Source organism: Syngnathus leptorhynchus, chromosome 2 (genome assembly GCF_054491065.1).
Source record: "Syngnathus leptorhynchus isolate UIUO chromosome 2, UIUO_Slep, whole genome shotgun sequence".
NCBI classification, from domain to species: Eukaryota; Metazoa; Chordata; class Actinopteri; order Syngnathiformes; family Syngnathidae; genus Syngnathus; species Syngnathus leptorhynchus.
The window spans coordinates 1,107,372-1,125,460 of NC_141196.1; the positions used below are offsets into that span (position 1 = coordinate 1,107,372).

At 46.3% G+C, this 18,089-nt stretch overlaps 2 protein-coding genes across 6 annotated transcripts; one reads left to right on the top strand and one right to left on the bottom strand.

Annotated features, from left to right (window-relative positions):
• Positions 1-89: 89 nt before the first annotated feature.
• mllt3 (MLLT3 super elongation complex subunit) lies at positions 90-13,694 on the top strand. Of its 5 annotated transcripts, none has more exons than XM_085901647.1 (14): positions 90-279; positions 974-1,154; positions 5,571-5,653; positions 5,716-5,859; positions 6,118-6,156; positions 6,840-6,962; positions 7,832-8,380; positions 10,298-10,367; positions 11,810-11,948; positions 12,029-12,125; positions 12,340-12,408; positions 12,474-12,545; positions 12,729-12,815; positions 13,169-13,694. In XM_085901647.1, the coding sequence occupies exons 1-14, from the start codon at positions 268-270 to the stop codon at positions 13,394-13,396; spliced, it is 1,893 nt and encodes a 630-aa protein (XP_085757773.1). In that variant the 5' UTR covers positions 90-267; the 3' UTR covers positions 13,397-13,694. The 5 variants fall into 5 exon arrangements, with proteins under 5 accessions (XP_085757773.1, XP_085757780.1, XP_085757800.1 ...); XM_085901654.1 differs by having other exon boundaries at positions 13,172-13,694; XM_085901674.1 differs by having other exon boundaries at positions 12,729-12,866; positions 13,169-13,314.
• A 1,457-nt stretch (positions 13,695-15,151) lies between these two features.
• On the bottom strand, positions 15,152-16,733 carry LOC147059970 (histone H2A.Z). The gene is made up of 5 exons (XM_085905545.1): positions 16,577-16,733; positions 16,217-16,294; positions 16,021-16,134; positions 15,595-15,724; positions 15,152-15,509 (listed from the first exon to the last, which is right to left on the bottom strand). Exons 1-5 carry the CDS (start codon positions 16,577-16,579, stop codon positions 15,448-15,450), a joined length of 387 nt encoding a protein of 128 aa, XP_085761671.1. The 5' UTR covers positions 16,580-16,733; the 3' UTR covers positions 15,152-15,447.
• Positions 16,734-18,089: the final 1,356 nt, after the last annotated feature.

Genomic DNA, 18,089 nt, shown 5'->3' on the forward strand with positions numbered 1-18,089 from the left:
CTACCAAATAAATCATGCTCAATGCATGCAAATGAAGGGTTAAGGGTCCGCCTGTTACTTTATTTTGAAAATCCGTACCGGACCTTGTGTCTTGACACCTGCTGTCTTGACTGCCGGCGAGTCTTGGAAAGTCTTGAATGTGACTTGGAGCCGAGCAAGCAGCGAGTGGCGACAATGTCCGCCGGCCGCCACACGCCAATTGGACTTACCTGCACTTGCTTACCCAACTCCGTCTCCATGAAAACGCAGTAACGCGGGGCCTCAGGAATGGCCAACTCGGTGAGTAGCCATTTCAGAGGGCTCGATGCTGCTTCGCCCATCTCAATAAAGGCAGTGGCTGGGAATGTCACACCCGAGGAGTCGGTGCTTTGCAGTCCGTCAAAAGGATTTGACCCGCACGCTAGCTTTAGCCTGGAGGTGCCGCTATCTTTCTTTTTTTTTCTTTTTTAAAGGGCTTTGAAGTATACTAAAACATTTTCCCCCTTAAATCTAAATCCATAAAATGATGAAGTTGTATTCCGCGATAGTCACAATTCATATCCAAGTTTACAAAATGCTGTAACTGTAATGGATAGTCCTCGTTACTCCCCTTTATTATATTTCAATGTTATTACTCAGTGTAGAGTTTTTCACTTGTCAGTGATTTGAACGTACTCTTGTTCTCAAGTCAAATATTCGTCTGGTGTGCCGGCCACTTTATTAGGGACACCTGCTCAATCCAAACACCGTAACTGTTGTTTAAAAATGGAGAAAATGTTGTCGTGATATGTTGTTACTAGCGTGGAAATTCACTCTTTGGAATGTTTACAACTTATTAGCAACCCATCACTGATGTGGCTTTCAGTGAAGGTCAGTGTAGATTTCAACCAACAAAAATGCTTTAAGACACTCAAGCAAATGTTGAAGCCCTTGCGATGAATAAATCGTGATTTACACAGGGATGATAAATCAACCTCCCAATCTCAAATGCCAGGGTGCCGTTCAGGTGAAACTCGAACTCGGCCACCGCGCCCAATTCCGAAAGAAACCCACGGTGGAAGGCTTCACCCACGACTGGATGGTGTTCGTCCGAGGACCGGAACACAGCAACATTCAGCACTTTGTGGAGAAAGTTGTCTTTCATTTGCACGAGAGTTTCCCCAAACCAAAAAGAGGTGAGCTCGCTCGGCTGCTTTTCATACTTTGTGTTGCAGTAAATCTCTGAACTTGAACCCTCTACTGTGAATAAATTGCGCATTTGATGCTGGGCCGTGTTGGTAAAAGCTTCCCAACGCATCCGGGAATCATTTGGTGATCCCCCAATTCCAACCCTTAATGCTGAGTTTCAAGCAGGGAGGCAACTTATAGTCTTTGGTATGACCCGGCCGGGGTTCGAACCCACAACCTTCCAGTCTTAGGGCGGACACGCTACCACTAGGCCATTGAGCTGGTTTGATCTTTCACACTCATTCAAGAAGAATTAATTTCTGTCGACGGTGTGGGGCTTCAAGATAATCCCATTCTGAAGAGATTTAGAGGTGCAGTGGAATCTCCCCGGCCCGCCTGGCACACTTGCCGGCCCCATTCAAAGTCTTTTGTTGGGATCCGAGACGGCGTTTACGAGCCGGCGAGCACCACGCCGGAGTCTAAACAGACGCTTCCTCCATGCCGGCTTTCACTTTTTATGCGTTGAGAATGACCCAAAAAAAAAAAAAAAAAAAGATGCCGCTGCTTCATTATGAGCTCAAACTGTTCTCTGGTGTTTCCATGGGAACAGCCATTGGCAATGCCTTCTCCACACATGGAGCCAAGGAAGACCCAGTGCGTTTTTTTTTGTATTGTCCCCCCTCCCCACTCCCCTCGGCGCCACAGCTTGGACCTAATGCCCTGAGCTCAAAAGAGGAAGACAGAGGGACAACCCCGTACGTTGAAAGCTAGCAGGCCAGTTTTGAAAACGACTCTATGGTCGGCGAAAACTATCACCATTCCTGGAAGAAAGGCCTTCTGTTGGCCAACTTGGACACACTACACACACACACATACATACACGCACGCAGACAGCGAGATGGCGTCATGATTGGTCCAACATGTTCGCCCCCTGGCTGTCTCCGGGCCTCTGCCGAGCGCTGGCACCGAACCTTTCGCTAGCCTCCGTCGCTGCGCTGGCGGCTTTAGTTGTGGCGAGCGCAAGTACACAAGATGCTCATCGTCCAGATCCAAATGAGTTGCAGCTTCACCAATCTGCTCTTTTTGTGTGTGTGTGTGTGTGTTTTATATTTGGAAGCGTTCCTCTTGATCTGAACTTCCAAATGTAGAAGAAAAAAAAAAAGTACAAATACTCAGCTAGCTACAAGAGCCACAACTGACGATGATTTAAATCATCTTTTGACGTGCCGATTATTTTGACGAGTAAAACACGAATCAGATCAAAAGTTTGGAATTTCCATCGCTTCATTCAAAACGAGACCTTCTTTCAAATGCGCAAACACAAAGAATGATTGCATTTCTGGTTTGGAGTGTTAAAAAACAAAAAAAGAGCAGAATTTAGAAATGTCACAATTTGATTGAACAGCCAATTTCTTGGTCTCATCATCTTTTATTTATACTTAACCTTTCTCCATGTCCATCTTCTTGACGTTGTGCTAAGTGTGGAACAGTAACAAGTCTTTTTTTTGAGACCGGCAGTTGTCCAAAGTGGAGACATCGTTCAAATGTAGGCAATGCGGTCAGTCAAATAAAAGCTACCAAAATCTACTTGAGCACCAAAAATGTGTCTTCTCGCACCACTGCTGTCTACACACACACACACACACACACACACACACACACACACACACACACACACACACACACACACACACACACACAAAAAAGAAAGAAACGCTCAGGCAAGAGGTTCAATACAAAGAGAACCCAAGCAATGAAACTTACGGACCGAGAGCATGAAAGGCCCACAGAGGGGGGGGGGGGGATATTTGGGGGCAGCCGCCACCACCAGCACCCAAGAACAGGAACTGAGCCGTAAATCCTGTCCCTCCCCGCGTCCGCCTCAAACGAGACGAGCGGGCTTTGTGTCGTCTTTTTTGCTCCTTTTTGCCATCAAACGATTTGGTCCCTCCGCCCCCCCCCCCCCTCGAAAAAAAAAAAGATGATTCAACTTGCCCTCATATCGTTCGGGAACCGTTTCAAGTCGTCTTGGAGTTAGCCCGTTCCTCAAGTTCAAAGTCCGGCAGAGTCAAACACTAGATATCGACCGTAGCTGCTCAAAGGTCACCCGATTGTTTAGAGTCGGGTCGTCTCGCAATTCCGCCGATAGCTGCCGCCGCTTTTCAAACGCTCGACCGGACCAGACCGGCCACCCGCCGCGCGTCTTCCGAGCAACTCGACCAACAACGCAAACTCGGATGTGCCCCGGCCGTCTAATCTCGCCCAATTAATCTCGACCTTTGTCGGCGTTGTCCGGTCCCGCCGTTAGCTGATTAGCGCCAGGTCGTACGGGTCAGCCGGGGCTGTTAAGCTAACAGAGCGCCAGGTTGTTTTTAAAACACTGAGCTCGTTCGAGCGTGCCGTCTCGCTAATCACCACCCGCCGTTGTCGGGGCACCTCCAGTCATGGAACTTGATGGAGAAAAAATTAAGAAAATTGGACGGAAGTCCATCAAACGGAAGACATCTGGAATTCGCCAGCCGTGTCCCCAATAGAGCACCTTTTGGGATGATTTATCGGACGTCCACCGTTGAAATGATCGGCACTGTCGGGATTAGCCAAACAGAGGGGTTCTTCTTTTCGTGTCCCCTCCTTGAGCCCAATGTCCGAGCTGGCCTCATTAGCAGGCAGTCTGTGGAGAAAGTCCAAATACAGAGTGACTGGCATTGTTCTGTGATTGGCATCAAGACTTGATAGTGAAGAAATGCTACGAGCTCTAATTTTCTTTTCCGGGTCACTGGTCGCTTTGTGACTGCTCAACTCCACTGCCCCTGACATGTTTATTGGCTTTATCGCAACAACAACGTCGGACTGACATACATGTCAAACCCAAGATGCGGCCCGCAACATCATTTGATGTGGCCCCTGAAGACAAATTGTCCATCGACTTCATATGTCAATACTAAAACGATAAACTGTCTTCACTTTTAAAGAAACACACGATACATTTTTGTAACGATTGGTCTTTCAAAAATATTTGAAGAGTTTTCGTCTCCAGTTTCATACCTAGTTCTTCATCCGTTTTTTTGTGCAGCGTATACTGTGGGTAATAAAAGGCCTTGACGGTCATAATGGCCCTCGGAAGGAAACTATGACTACGATGCTGCTTGCGTCAAAAACCCTGATATAGCGGATCCCTGGTTTCCGGACAATTCACCCTCCGAGCTTTCAAGAATCATTACCGTCGTACTTAGTGAATTTTTTTTCAACCACTATAGCTTTTTCATACAATTGTTTCACATAGTCGCCATAGGTTAGCGATAACCTACAACACTAGCTCTGTACTGACTGTTTTTCAAATGTATTCTTGGACTAGGAGTATTTTTCAGATCAATATTTACTCTTACTGACCACACCGTTTCCTTAGCGTAGCATAGCGACAACCTAGCAAGGCGTAAGTCGTGGTTACTTGTCGCAGGAAGGCACGCTCACTTCCAGTTGTTAATTGTTCCACATTTGTTTGTTCTAGAAGTGTTCTGTAAATATTTCCTGTAGTTAGGAAGTGACTTCATGATAGCCAACAGTCCAGCGTAAGAGTACATAGTCACAAATCACAAAAAAAAAGCATACTCATATTTTCATCTATTTATGACATTAGCATAGCTTAGCGTTAGCTTAGGGACGTCGGCAAGAAAACGTCATCTCGCAGGTCACAAGAAGACACGCTCAACTACTGTGCTACATTCATAGTTTCATTTATTTCTGCAAATACTGTTTATATGATTATGACTCGCTACTGCTTTAGCATAGGTTAGCGATTAGCGACTGCGACGAGTTGTATTTTATTCTAGTAACAGAATGTGGAAGACCGAAGGGCTCCGCTGTATATTTTTCATGGTCGGAGCAGTATTGAATGTAAAGTCATCCAGAGTGTGGCCACCCCTTCCTCAACACATTGAATGGAGCTCTTTTAGCAATATGACATTGAACGTGACCCGACTCCACCCAAACACACACAATTAAGTCCAACCCATAATATTTGCTCAGCCATGTTGGGCTGCGGCGGGGAGGTTGACCTCGGTAGCGTTTGTCCAGCCATCAATTTCAGGGCAAGGGTTGGGGGGGGGCTTCAAAATGAGGATTGATGGCAACAAGAGTGGGCCTCCCTCCGTACGCTGCGTTCAGGTCCACTGGGAAGGCAAGCTGACAAACATGCTCCTCTGAGCCAAGTGCACCTGAGCTCAAGTGTTGTTTGTCTTAAAAGTCCATGGGGGGAACTAGGTGGGGGGAGGGGGGGCTTCACATCACACCATTACTGGCGAGGCGCTATTTTGAAGCTTTTCCAGCTGGTTCTGTCTGGCACAATTTGGGAAATAGGCTTTCCGGTAATTCGCTTTGTGGACTGTGTGTGTGTGTTTCAACTACTTTTTGCCTTTTTTTTTTAGTTTGCAAAGATCCACCATACAAAGTGGAGGAGTCGGGATACGCCGGCTTCATCTTGCCCATTGAAGTTTACTTCAGAAATAAGGTACGCGACACACCACTTGAGCGCTCCTCAAACCAACTCACAATCTGCACGCTGGACCGCAGGAAGAGCCCAAGAAAGTCCGCTTCGACTACGACCTCTTCCTCCACCTGGAGGGCCACCCGCCCGTCAATCACCTTCGCTGCGAGAAGCTCACCTTCAACAATCCCACCGAAGAATTTCGACGGAAGCTCCTGCGAGCCGGAGGGGTAGGTGTGCGCGCCACCCTGGTTGTGGCTTCCGTGTAGCGGCGGCCATTTTATGCGCCGGCCCCACAGAAGACCCCCGTCGTCTGCGGCTTTTTACGACCCGAGCTAAGTGCTTTGTGTTTACTTTGGCCGCACGCCTTCAAAGGGAAACCCGCATTCCCGCTCGGTGTCACCGCTGCCGGCCGGGTAGATGTCGATTTGAAACGAGTCTGTCATGAGGAAGATGTTAACGTGTTCTCTTGTCTTCTCTGTGAACAGCAACGGGATCCGCACAAACGCACCTCGGAGGATTCAAAAGTAAGATTGGATATGAATAGTTGTCGGTCTTCCGCTTTTAATCGTTGTCGATGCTTCCTCGAGAGTATTTACGATAATTGAAAAAAAAAAAGATAGTGATATAAAAAGATATGAAGAGATGTAATACAATTTTTTAACGTTATTATTTTTGTCTTATATCGTGATGTGCTGACTTGTAAAATAACATCACATTTTTGATGAGACAATTTATAATTAAATATTATATTACATTTTATGTGAAAAAAAATCAGATTAAAGCCCAATAGTGTTTTCTCACCCATATAGTTTGATTTCAATCCGAGGTAAAAATCGTTCCAAAAAAACGAAGGAAATCTCTAAATTCGTTTGCTCAAGCGTTCGGGATTCATTCTCAATGTCTTTCTTGCAATATTGCTGAATACTGCAGGAACTTCAAGCGTTTAAGAATAGTCATTTATTTTTCTGCTTGTATTACACAATGCTTCACTTTTTTGTTTTCATATTTAAAGAAAAAACAACGAATAAAAAAAAAGAAATATTTTCCAAAACATTTATTTTTGTACTTGTATGACAATACTTCACATATTTAAAAAAAAACAAAAACCAAATTGAAACGAAGCATTTTTCCAAAACGTTTGCTGCAATAATAAGTTAGCACCCTGAGTTAGCACGAGACAAGCTAACTGCGGCTCATCTTCCGGTAGGTGATGGTGATGCAGGAGGGCTCCACATCCTTGTTGGGGCCGCACACGAAGCTTCCCGGCAGCTCCTTGGTCTCCACGTTCTCCGACCCAAGGAAAAGCAAAAGCTCCCACGGGCCCCCCAAGGTCAGTCACGCGTCCGCGTACACCACAGCTAGCTTACAGCCATTTTATGTTGGGCCGCGGGAGTGCAACGGCTTTACTGCTGTGACGGAGATTGCCGGCAGCTTTGTCTGGGCTGAAGGTCGCCAGCCGGGTCACTGGCTTTGTAAGTGTCGGGGAGTTGGAACGCAGACTCTTTTAATGGCTTTATTGGGCGGCTGAAATATTGACAAGAGGGCCTGAGGTGAGGCCCCGTCGTTAGGATCAATCCATTTCCTCAAAAGTGGTCGTCTGCTCCGCTCGAAGGAGTGCACACGTGTGTCGCCGTGCTGTCAACGAGCGTTTTCTACTTTTCCATCCCCGCCCGCATTTATTCACCAAAAGTTAGTTTCCATCCAAATAACAAAGGAAGATTGTTCTTCACAGATAATATGAAGAATATGGCTTCTTCTTGGGAAAACATTTTCTAAATTCCTCTGCCAATATAAAATTAGATGCTCATTTGTTCGGTTGTTTGTTTGTACACATCAGCACATGCAATATAAGAAATATGTTATTAAACAATTAAAACCATTTATTATCTTTTTTTTCAGCCAATTGGTAATATGCTAATATCCAATATGGCCTTAAAAAAATAATTTTCCATGTGGAGCAATTGAATATGAAAAGAATTGAACCTCATGGCAACTTGCCTTTGGTAATGTTGGGGGAAAAGGTTTATTGTAGCGCCGACACACTTTAAATAATGTTTAATTCCACAAAAAATCATCCTGACTAATGAACTTCATTGCTACAGTGATGAATCAATCGTCACGGTAACCAAAGGCACACTCACCATTGGCCCATATGGTCACTCGCTTGAAACGGGCTAATGCAAGTCTGCTAATTGACAGGAGAGCTCCAAAGGAAGTGGCCCGGCCCTTCTCACCACCAGCACCGGTACCGGCACCAACTGCAGCAGCTTCTCCAAACTCCACAAGCCCTCCAAGGACCACAAAGACAAACCAGCAAAAGACTCGAAAGAGACCAAAAGTGCCTTCAGGGACTCATGCTGGGAGTCCAGCAGAGCCCCGAAAGAACCTTCCAGAAAACCCAAAGAGAACCAACCGCTTCGAAATGGCAACCCCAAAATGGGATTCAAGGAGCCCAAGTCTTTGTCTCATCGGAGCGAAGCGTCCAACCCGGGGGCTGGCAAGCGAGCGGCCGCCCCAGACGGCGACAATCGCCTCAGCAAAAAACGCAAAAGGGGATTTGCCCATTTGTCTGGCTCCGAGGGGCAACGTTGTGAAAAGAAAGTACTGAAGGACCGGCCGCAGATGCAAAGCTCTAAATCGCATCCAGAGGGCGACGAAGCCACGCAGCAGCGCAAGCTCTCGGCGCTTCCGCCGTTCCGGGAAGCGGTGGACTCCAATGACTCCGACGTGGACTCCAACAAATCGGACGTAAGTAGGACGACTGTTGGAAAAGCAAACATTTCTTTTGGGCTCGTCATTCATCCGTAAGACAGTGCAAAGGACAATTGTAGTTTATCGTAAAATATTTGATCTTAAAAGACAAACAAAAGCTCCCGCGGGTTTTATTGAAACAACGAAGCGAAAAATGAACCCAATTAAAGTCCAAACAAATGAACAAGTCTCAAAGTATTGCAAGGCCAGCCACATAAAAATGGCCTTTTGTGTGCGTCGGTGTTGCTTTGTAGCAATTTCACTAAAAAGCAACAAAAGACATTGTCGTCTTCTCCTCCGGTCGGGGTTGGGGCAGGATTTGTTGCCGTTGCAGCGCTATAAAGTCAAACAGAGAGGAAATCTGCTTTTATGGCGGCGCTCTGCCTGGCTCCAGGGGGTCTGCGCCGTAAAGGGTAGGCACCAATAAAACAAGCAGGGGAGGGGGCGAGGAAAGCATTTGTATTTGGACGGAAGGCCAAACAAGAAACGTAACCGTGATACCGTTCTTTGCTTTTTTTTTTTTTTTTTTGTCAAGAGAAGATTCCGACGCTTGCCTGCTTTGCACAAATTGGGCTAAAAAGATTTATAGTTTTACGACACCTGAGCAGAATGGCCATTAGCACCAGAACAGCAGCGCTTGGCTCTCATTCCTCCACTTCCACATCAAGCTCTTTGTTTTGCGGGCGAGATGCAATTCCCCCCCTTTTTTTTTTTTGTGTCTCGGGGGGCTGCCTCTAAAAAGGCCATGTGGAGAGGGGTGACAAATGCCAGGTGTTTGATTCTTTTCAGAGCGGCCACCACCCCGGTGGCCGGCAAAAGCGCCGGCCCTGGTTTGTCACGTGACCAGACGTTTGATCTTTTGGCTTCCCGCTGCTCACTGGGCCAGAAATGGTGCGCACCAAGGAGGAACATGGATTAGAGAATTATTTGGGACCACTCGTGAGGAGGCTTGAGACATTCATCCACTTGGCGTCCATGTCCCAATGCAGTAAAATGCAAAGGCTGCAATTTGAGGGGGGGTGTAAAAAAAAAAAGAACTGCTTCCTATGAGACCAAAACATTGAGTAGTGGTGTTTGGTTTTTTTTAAATAAAATTTCAAATCTGGGATACAAGTAAACTTCAAGAATTTCATGCGCTCCTTCCAAATTAGCTTGTGTTTTTCCTCTGTCAGGATTTCATAATAGTATTTGTATATACATATACTATTATGCTTCTATATTATATATGTAATCATGTTTATGACTGAGATTTGGTTCAGCAACAGGTGGAATTTCGTTCGGAAGGATCCCAGTTCTAATTCACAACGCATGGTAAAATCTGTATTGCGCAAAATCGTATAGTTCAAAGGTAAAAATGAAAATATCTAAAAACAAAACCAAAAAAAGGGGTCAAAATATGACGGACACTTAAAAATGAATTAGAAAAATTCCTGTCGGTCCACTGTAATCATTTAAATAAAATAATACATTTATTAAATTATAAAATCATGAAATCAAATTGTTTTCAATTTCAATTTTAACCATTAAATTGCAATTGTATTATTGGATTGGAAATTGTTGAGGGGAATGCGCTTGAAATGCAAAGCGGAAATGCTAGCACACGTTTTTAGCGCCCCTAAAGTGCCCTCAACCTGTGACTAAAAAGTCAACGTCTTTGAGGCACCATAAAGGCTCTGCAGGTTTGTGGCTTTGCATCCGCGCCGGCCGGCCTGGCCTGGCCCGGTCCGGCCCGGCCCATAAAGCAGGAGAGCAGCTGGCCGCCCTTTTGTGCTCGGCGCCAGCTTCAGCAATCGCCAGGCCGTTTTGCTGTATTTTCATGGTCACTATTCCCTCCCCTCGATTTAACTTTCTGCAGTGAAATAAAATGCCAGTCGCTGTTTTAACCTTTGCTCTGTTTTTGCTATTCTCTGTTAGTCGGAACAGCCCAGTCCAGCCAGTTCCAGCTCCAGTTCATGCTTTGCGCCCACACAGCACAAGCGCCAAGGTAATGAATACATTTTCATGTTTTCTCATGAATATTTGCAGCCGCCACCAATGATGATCCTGATGAGATGCCCGAGCCAGCTCATCTGGCTCTTCTCAAGGTGGAGGAGTAGCGGCTCTACTCCGAGTCCCTCTTGGATGACTGAGCTTCTCACCCGATCTCTAAGGGAGAGCCCGGACACCCTGCGGAGGAAACTCATTTCGGCCGCATGTATCCTGGACCTCGTTCTTTCGGTCACGACCCATAGCTCGTGACCATAGGTGAGGGTAGGAGCGTAGATCGACCGGTAAATCGAGAGCTTTGCCATTTGGCTCAGGTCTCTCTTCACCACGACGGACCGGTACAGAGTCCGCAAGACTGCCGACGCTGCACCGATCCGCCTGTCGATCTCACGCTCCATCCTGCCCTCACTCGTGAACAAGACCCCAAGATACTTGAACTCCTCCACTTGGGGCAGGATCTCATCCCCGGCATTCCACCCTTTTCCGACCGAGGACCAAGGACTCGGATTTGGAGGTGCTGACCCTCATCCCGACCGCTTCACACTCGGCTGCGAACCGCTCCAGTGAGAGCTGGAGATCACGGACTGAAGAAGCCAACAGCACCACGTCATCTGCAAAAAGCAGAGACGCGATGCTGAGGTTTCCAAACCGGACCCCCTCAACGCCTCGGCTGCGCCTAGAAATTCTGTCCAAATTATGAACAGAATCGGTGACAAAGGACAGCCTTGGCAGAGTCCGACCCTCACTGGGAACGAATCCGACTTACTGCCGGAAATGCGGACCAAACTCTGGCATCGGTGATACAGGGATCGAACCGCCCTTATCAGTTGGCTCGGCACCCTGTACTCCCAAAGAAAGCACCCTCCACAGAATCTCCCGAGGAACACGGTCAAACACCTTCTCCAAGTCCACAAAACACATGTGGACTGGTCGGGCAAACGCCCATGCACCCTCGAGGATCCTGCCGAGGGTGTAGAGCTGGTCCACAGTTCCACGGCCAGGACGAAAGCCACACTGCTCCTCCTGAATCCGAGGTTCGACCTCCCGACGGACCCCTGAATCGACCTCACCAGGAAGGCTGAGGAGTGTGATTCCCCTGTAATAGGTCGAGGGGAACCACCACCCCACCCCAGTCTGCCAATCCAGAGCCACCGTCCCCGATGTCCATGCAATGGTCTAGAGGCGTGTCAGCCATGACAGCCCCATCTTCATATTATGTATTTTTGTAATTAATCGTCCAATGAATCGTTTATCGGAGTTTTGTCGGACAAATATTGGAATTGACCTAATAGAGAGAAAACCATCCTTACCAGTCGGGCCAAAGAATAAATCGAAATCCAACTCCTTAAAAGTCACGCGTGAACCACCACCGGTCCGCACAACGTTTTGTGTCCGTCTCTGTTTTTGAAGTCTTCCCCTTGTGTGTGTTCCTTCCTCTAGTACTCGGCCCGCTGCAGTCAGTGATGCAGGACCCGCATTCAGACGACCACGACGATAATTCCGAGGAGGACGACGACCTGGACTTGGATTCGGACGCCGAGCGGCCGGCGCACATGCACATCTCACACCACCAGCGCAGGTTAACTCACTCAAATCCCTTTTGAGCTCAATCCTCCAAATCGCTGAAAATGTCTTGACCACGTCAAACAAAACACACAGGGTCATTTTGGGTGACGGCAGCGAGAGCGACGTCTCCACCCCCTCGCCGCCTTCACGGAATGATGTCCCGGCCTCGTTAAAAACGAAAAATAACCAGGTAGGATTTTTTTGCACGGTTCAAAAAGCTCTCAAGTGCCCATATGAATACTCGCAGGCATATATTCTTTATCCTCTGTGACAGTTGAACTGTATTTTTGCTATACAAGTCTTTTACTGCCCCCTAGTGGCTGACTTTATGCTAGCAGGTGGGCAGTTCAGGGTTTGACAAAAAAATGTTGTGCTTTTTTGCTCACTTGTTCTCCCCTCATCAGATACTGGAAGTGAAGAGTCCCAGCGAGCAAAACAAGAAGAACAAAAACCAAAATCTCAATGGTGACAAGGTAGCCATTTTTTTCGACCTACTTCTTGTTGTTGTCATTGTCCAATCCGCCAACGGCTTTTGCAGGCTTACCTGGACGAGCTGGTGGAACTGCACAAAAGGCTGATGACCCTGAGGGAGGGTCACATCCTCCAACAGGTAAAAAAAAACACACCTGTTTCCCATTTCAAATTAATTTTACTTTTGAAATGAGAGACTCATTAAAACCCTTCAAATATTTGAAAAAGATGAATGCTCATAAAAATTGCTAGCAATATCTCTCTCTTTTTTTTTTTTTAAAGTAAATACAATTCTCAGTGTCTCGGGCCTCTGCTTTTCCAGATCGTCAACCTCATCGAAGAGACGGGCCACTTCCACATCACCAACACCACTTTTGACTTTGACCTGTGCTCCTTGGACAGAAGTACCGTAAGGAAACTGCAGAGTTACCTCCAAACTTCCGGACTCTTCTGAGCGGCCGTACGATTAGAATTTTTCTTTGGGATCGAAATAGGACGCAATGCAAAAAAAAAAGCTCTCATCACCTGCAAAGCCTTGAAAGCGTTGCTTCGCTCCCTGAAAAAAAAGTTTTGCTCTTAATGAATGTTTGCGTGCTGATGGTTGCCACGCGTTTGGAAACGCCTGGACAACATTGCCTTACAACGCTCGAACATCTTATTTATAGAATTTCAATTTGCGTGTGTGTGTGTGTGCGAGCGTGCGTGCGTGTGCGTCGCAAATGGCTAAACAAAGAATCGGACTTTTGCTCATGCACTTGGCAGCAGGCAGGCGTTTGGCAATTGTTTGCAATCCGGCGACAAAACACGCCACCCAACCAGCTAGCGAGGGACGACCAAGTGTCTTTTCCAGGACTGAATACTTCATCCCAAAGCACAATTCTTACCCACTTCCTGTGCGTAAAGACCAAATCCAGCACGTCAACAAGCAATCAAGTAAGTGGCAGGCAGCCCACCTACCTGTCGGGGGTCCCGCTTCCATATTATGTATGAGGCTGAAATGTGTGATGACAATGTTATTTATTTCTCTTTGACTGGCGGCTGTGTCCTCAAAGCTCAGCACAGAAGGACAAATGAGCTTTTTTTTTTTTCGTTTTGTAATGGAATGGCGCAAAACACTTCTGGGGCCTTCTTCTGGTGTCTTGTGTATTTTGAGGACGTATAATAAATGCTCTGGATTGGTACACACGTGACGGGCAATTTTTGTTTTGAGCGTCACTCTGTTGGAAATGTTTGGTTTTGCCTCTGTCTGCAAAACGGAATCTTAGTTCCGAACCGTCTCGAGGGCGATCCGATCGACAAGTTGGCTCTCCGACAGCGTGGGGGCAGGGAGGGAGGGCACCGAGACCGGGGTTGTCTTTGAAATTGTAAACCTGCCAAGTTAGCTAGCACCGGGGCTGACAATGTTCCAGCTGTGAAAACTTGGTGAAACATAATAGTCAAGTTGTTTTCTTTCGTGCATTCGTGGCCCAGTAGAAGCACACTTCAGCGCCCCAGGTGTTTGCCTAATCTAAAAAAAAAAAAAAAAAAATCCACAATTGATCAGAATTAGCTAACCAATCAAAGTCAAGCTCACGTGAAATGTTGTAAGTCTGCACGCAGCTGCCACTGTTGCATTCACACTCCATCTACTTGAATGAAAAGTAGCATTACTAAGAGTTGGAACGAACGGCAACACTAAAGGAGCCGCAGGAATTTCTGGCAAGTATTGGCTGTGGCATACGTGACAGCAATCTGCCCTCTTCGTATGTATGGGCAAGTATGGGATTTCCGTCTGTGGAAAACCTCATGTATCTTTTAGAAAGGACAGTGCTGTGAAATTGTCTTGTACTCTTCCTCTTTCAGGGTAGTTCACGTCATTTGAACTAACGAACGTCGAATCTTAATTTCATGAGGCGAGAGAATGGAGCTTTCTTGGATTGCTCTTGGCACAGGGGGCTGGGTCTGACTGTCTGGTTTGGCCAGCAGGACATCCTGTTTTCCTTCAGTAAAAAAAAAAAAAAAAGGGGAGACCTTCCAACTAATCTCCCACAGAAGAGACTTTGATTGGCACTCTGGCACAACGCCAAGGAGAAAGACCCCGCCCCGCCCCCCGCCATTCCTTCCCACAGAATCCAAAAAGCACCTCAAGGAAGTCATTAAGACTCAATTGAGGATGAGGAGGGAGCAGTCTGCTCTCCCTCCTTAAAAACAGACTTATTTGAATCAATTGGATAAATATTGTAAAGTCTAGAATACGATTGATGAAACAGAACGATAACATATCTATAGAATTGTTTGTATGTGGACGTCTAGAAAACAAAAAGGCCAAGGAACAAAATCGGCAAACGGAAACTCAGCATTATACAGCTATTTCTATAATATACTGCCTCCTGGTGGTCGAAGCAAGAAGGTCCCTTCAATAAGTTAATCATTCATCTTCCACCTATTCAATTTGTGTAATGATTCCAGCGTCTATAAAATAGTCTTATAGAGTGTTATTTTTCTTCTTAAATTTTTTCATTATATACAGTGTTTGAGAAGCGTAGTTTGAGAAAGAATTGAAAGTATTTGCATTGTTTATATCCGTGGTCACCATGGCGAAGGTCTTATTTTTTTCAATGTAGGCACTGCACACAGGATGGAATATTTGGTTGGAACATCATAAACCATTTGTATGGCAACTTGGTTTGAAAGGTTATGGTCCACTTCAAGCACTTTCACTGACCTGTCCATGTCATTTCCAGGAAGCGGACACAGACACACATGCTCCTTAAGAGCTTTATTAAAACACCACTTAAAGGGAATGGCACAAAAAAAAAAAAAAAAAAAGCAAATTAACAGGGACTGCAGCACCAGGAATAAAATAAAACAAACAAACAAAAAAAGAGCTTCTTTGAAGCCACTTTTTAAAAAGAAAAAAAAAAATACCCCCAGGTGAGTAGATGCAAGCTCCAACCGAACAGTCTCCTAACAGGTGTTCTACTAAAGACGAGGAAAAGCGGCACGTGGTCCTGAGATGGCACAAGTTCCAGAGGACTTGCCCTGCCCCCCCGCAGGCCCCGTTATACGGTCTTCTGCTGGCCCTTCTTTCCGATCAGAGATTTATGGATGTGCGGGATCACACCTGTCAAGAGATCACACAAAAAAGTTGAGAGCGTGCCCTCAATCAAGTACGCAGCCGGCAGGGTGGAGGATGGAAGCAGACTCACCTCCGCCGGCGATGGTGGCTTTGATGAGGGAATCCAGCTCTTCGTCTCCTCGGATGGCCAGCTGCAAGTGACGAGGCGTGATGCGCTTTACTTTCAGATCTTTGGAAGCGTTCCCGGCCAGCTCCAGAACCTAAAGGCCCGGCCGGAAACAAAGAAACGGAACAGATTCAAGGCCACTGTTGGGCTATCACGTCAAATAGTTTGTGGCAAAATCCAAACTACAGCAGAGGTTTTACTTTCAGGACCTGAATTTTTTTTATATACTTGGCGTTTTTTTTTTTCCCCTTTCAGGTCCTTTTCCCCCCCCCAACATGCACGTTTCCTTCGATCCTACTATTCAACCTAATGTTTTATCCTTGTTTCGGAAAAAGTACATTGCAAAAAAAAAAAAAAAAAAACGCAACCAAGCGGGGTTTTGAATAGTACCTCGGCGGTGAGGTATTCAAGGATTGCCGCACTGTACACGGCTGCAGTGGCGCCAACCCTGCCGTGACTGGTAGTCCTGGACTTGAGATGCCTGTGGATACGACCCACCGGGAACTGGGGGAGAGAAGCGTGGGAGTGGGGAATGAGAGGAGTTTGGATGCAAGTCTAGCGGAAACATGAATGGGGGGGAGCCCACCTGCAATCCGGCTCGCTGAGAGCGCGAAATCGCCTTCGTCTTCGTCTTTCCGGAGTCTTTGCCCGCCTTGCCACCAGCCTGGAGATGAACACAAACAATCCACGCATTCACTACACGAAGCCACTCGAAAGCTCCGCGCTACTCTCAGCAAACCCGACCGCATCTCTCCCACTGTTCAATTTTACCGCCATATTTGTATCGCTCACAATCACAACCGAAAGCTAGGCTAAGCATGCTAAGCTAATGACCATTGCCAAATGTAAATGCATCGATCGGCGCGGGCTGGAAAGCGACGACGTTAAGCTGAAGTGGAACGAAAACGCGACCCGGCGGCTCTCTTAACGATGGAGACGAACTCACCATGTTTTTGCCTTTGAATAGTTTCGGCCCGCTTGTAGCTCAGAAGCTAATAATATTTATATATATTTTTTTATTTTTTTTAAATGGGCACGCCACAGTACACCGACGGACGGTTTGAACTACAATCCCCGCCTACAATTGTCCCTTATTATATAGCTGAGTTACATCCGGGATCGCCGTGAAGACACATCCAAGCCAATCACGTTGTACGATGAGGGACGTTTAGCCAATCAGCGAGAGAAGAATGAGTTTTGCGGGAAAAGAGACTCGTTTGTCCCCCAGTGTAATCTTGGGTAATGTAGTTGTACTTTAGCATCCCTTTGTATCGACCTAACAATAATATGGGACCCCTTTGGGTTTTTGTTTGCGTTTGGAAGCCTGTTAAAACATGCATACGCACTCATTTCCAAACGTTTATTGCAAGTTGAACAAAATGTCGACGGACAGATTTTCCTCGTTTTAAAATCCGTTTAGATTCACACCGTAACTGACTGCGGAAGTCAGAGGAACGCACTTTTGAATGATTTTATTAGGACTGAAAAGGAAACTGTTGTATTATAAATTGAAATTATTCTATGTATGATTAGTCTGTTTTTTGTGTGCAGTTGACTTCTGTTTGTTTTGTTTTCAGGGCTGGAACGTGGACTGTGTGTGCACCAAAGTGCCACGCGAGGGCGGTAAAAGCTTAATGTGCAACGATCCCGTTAAAAATGGAATCAATCTAAGAATCACTCGATGACGACTTGACAAAACAAATGAAAATCTTCTGGAAATTGCTTTATTTAGGCGTTGATGTCGTTCTTTTCCCCAAGCATAAACTTGCATCTGCTTCCGCAAAATATGAAATCGCATGAAATGAGAAATTGTACAAATTCAGACACTTTGAATCCCACAGCGTGTGCTCGCTGGAGCACATGCGATGCGCAGCAGCAGTTGTTGGGGCAGGTCAGCATAAATCACGTGCCAGTCATACTTAGTGGTGCCCCCCCTCTGCAGCAGTCACTTTCCCTTTGACCTCAAGAACATTAAAGTCCAGCGCACATGCGCGCACAGCACTGCTGTCTCTCTTGCTCGCTGACTGAAAAAAACAAAACAAGAAAATGCTGCTTTCTTTTTCTCGCTGCAAAATTTGAGCTGACTGGGTTCATTTGACCCAAAGGTTGGATTCATTATTTTGGGCTGGCAAATTGGATTGAAAATGGTCTTTTGGCCTTAGAAAACGTTGGTTCTTTTATTTTGAATGACAGCTGTACTAATAGTCCTGTGACTGTGGCTTTCACCCATGAGTAGTTTTGAACTCTAAATATTGATCCAATAGAAGCCTAGAAAATGTACGGTTGTCTTCATGTGCCCTACGAGAGATGGGCAGCAAGAGCACTTTTGGAAAAGCGGCAGTATTTAGTTTCCATGTTGTTGTTGTTGTTGAAGACGCAACTTTGACACAGTCGCTTGTGTAGGATGCAAGAGGAAGTGACAGTGAGAGCCCAGAGGAAGACGGGACGGACAAAGAGCG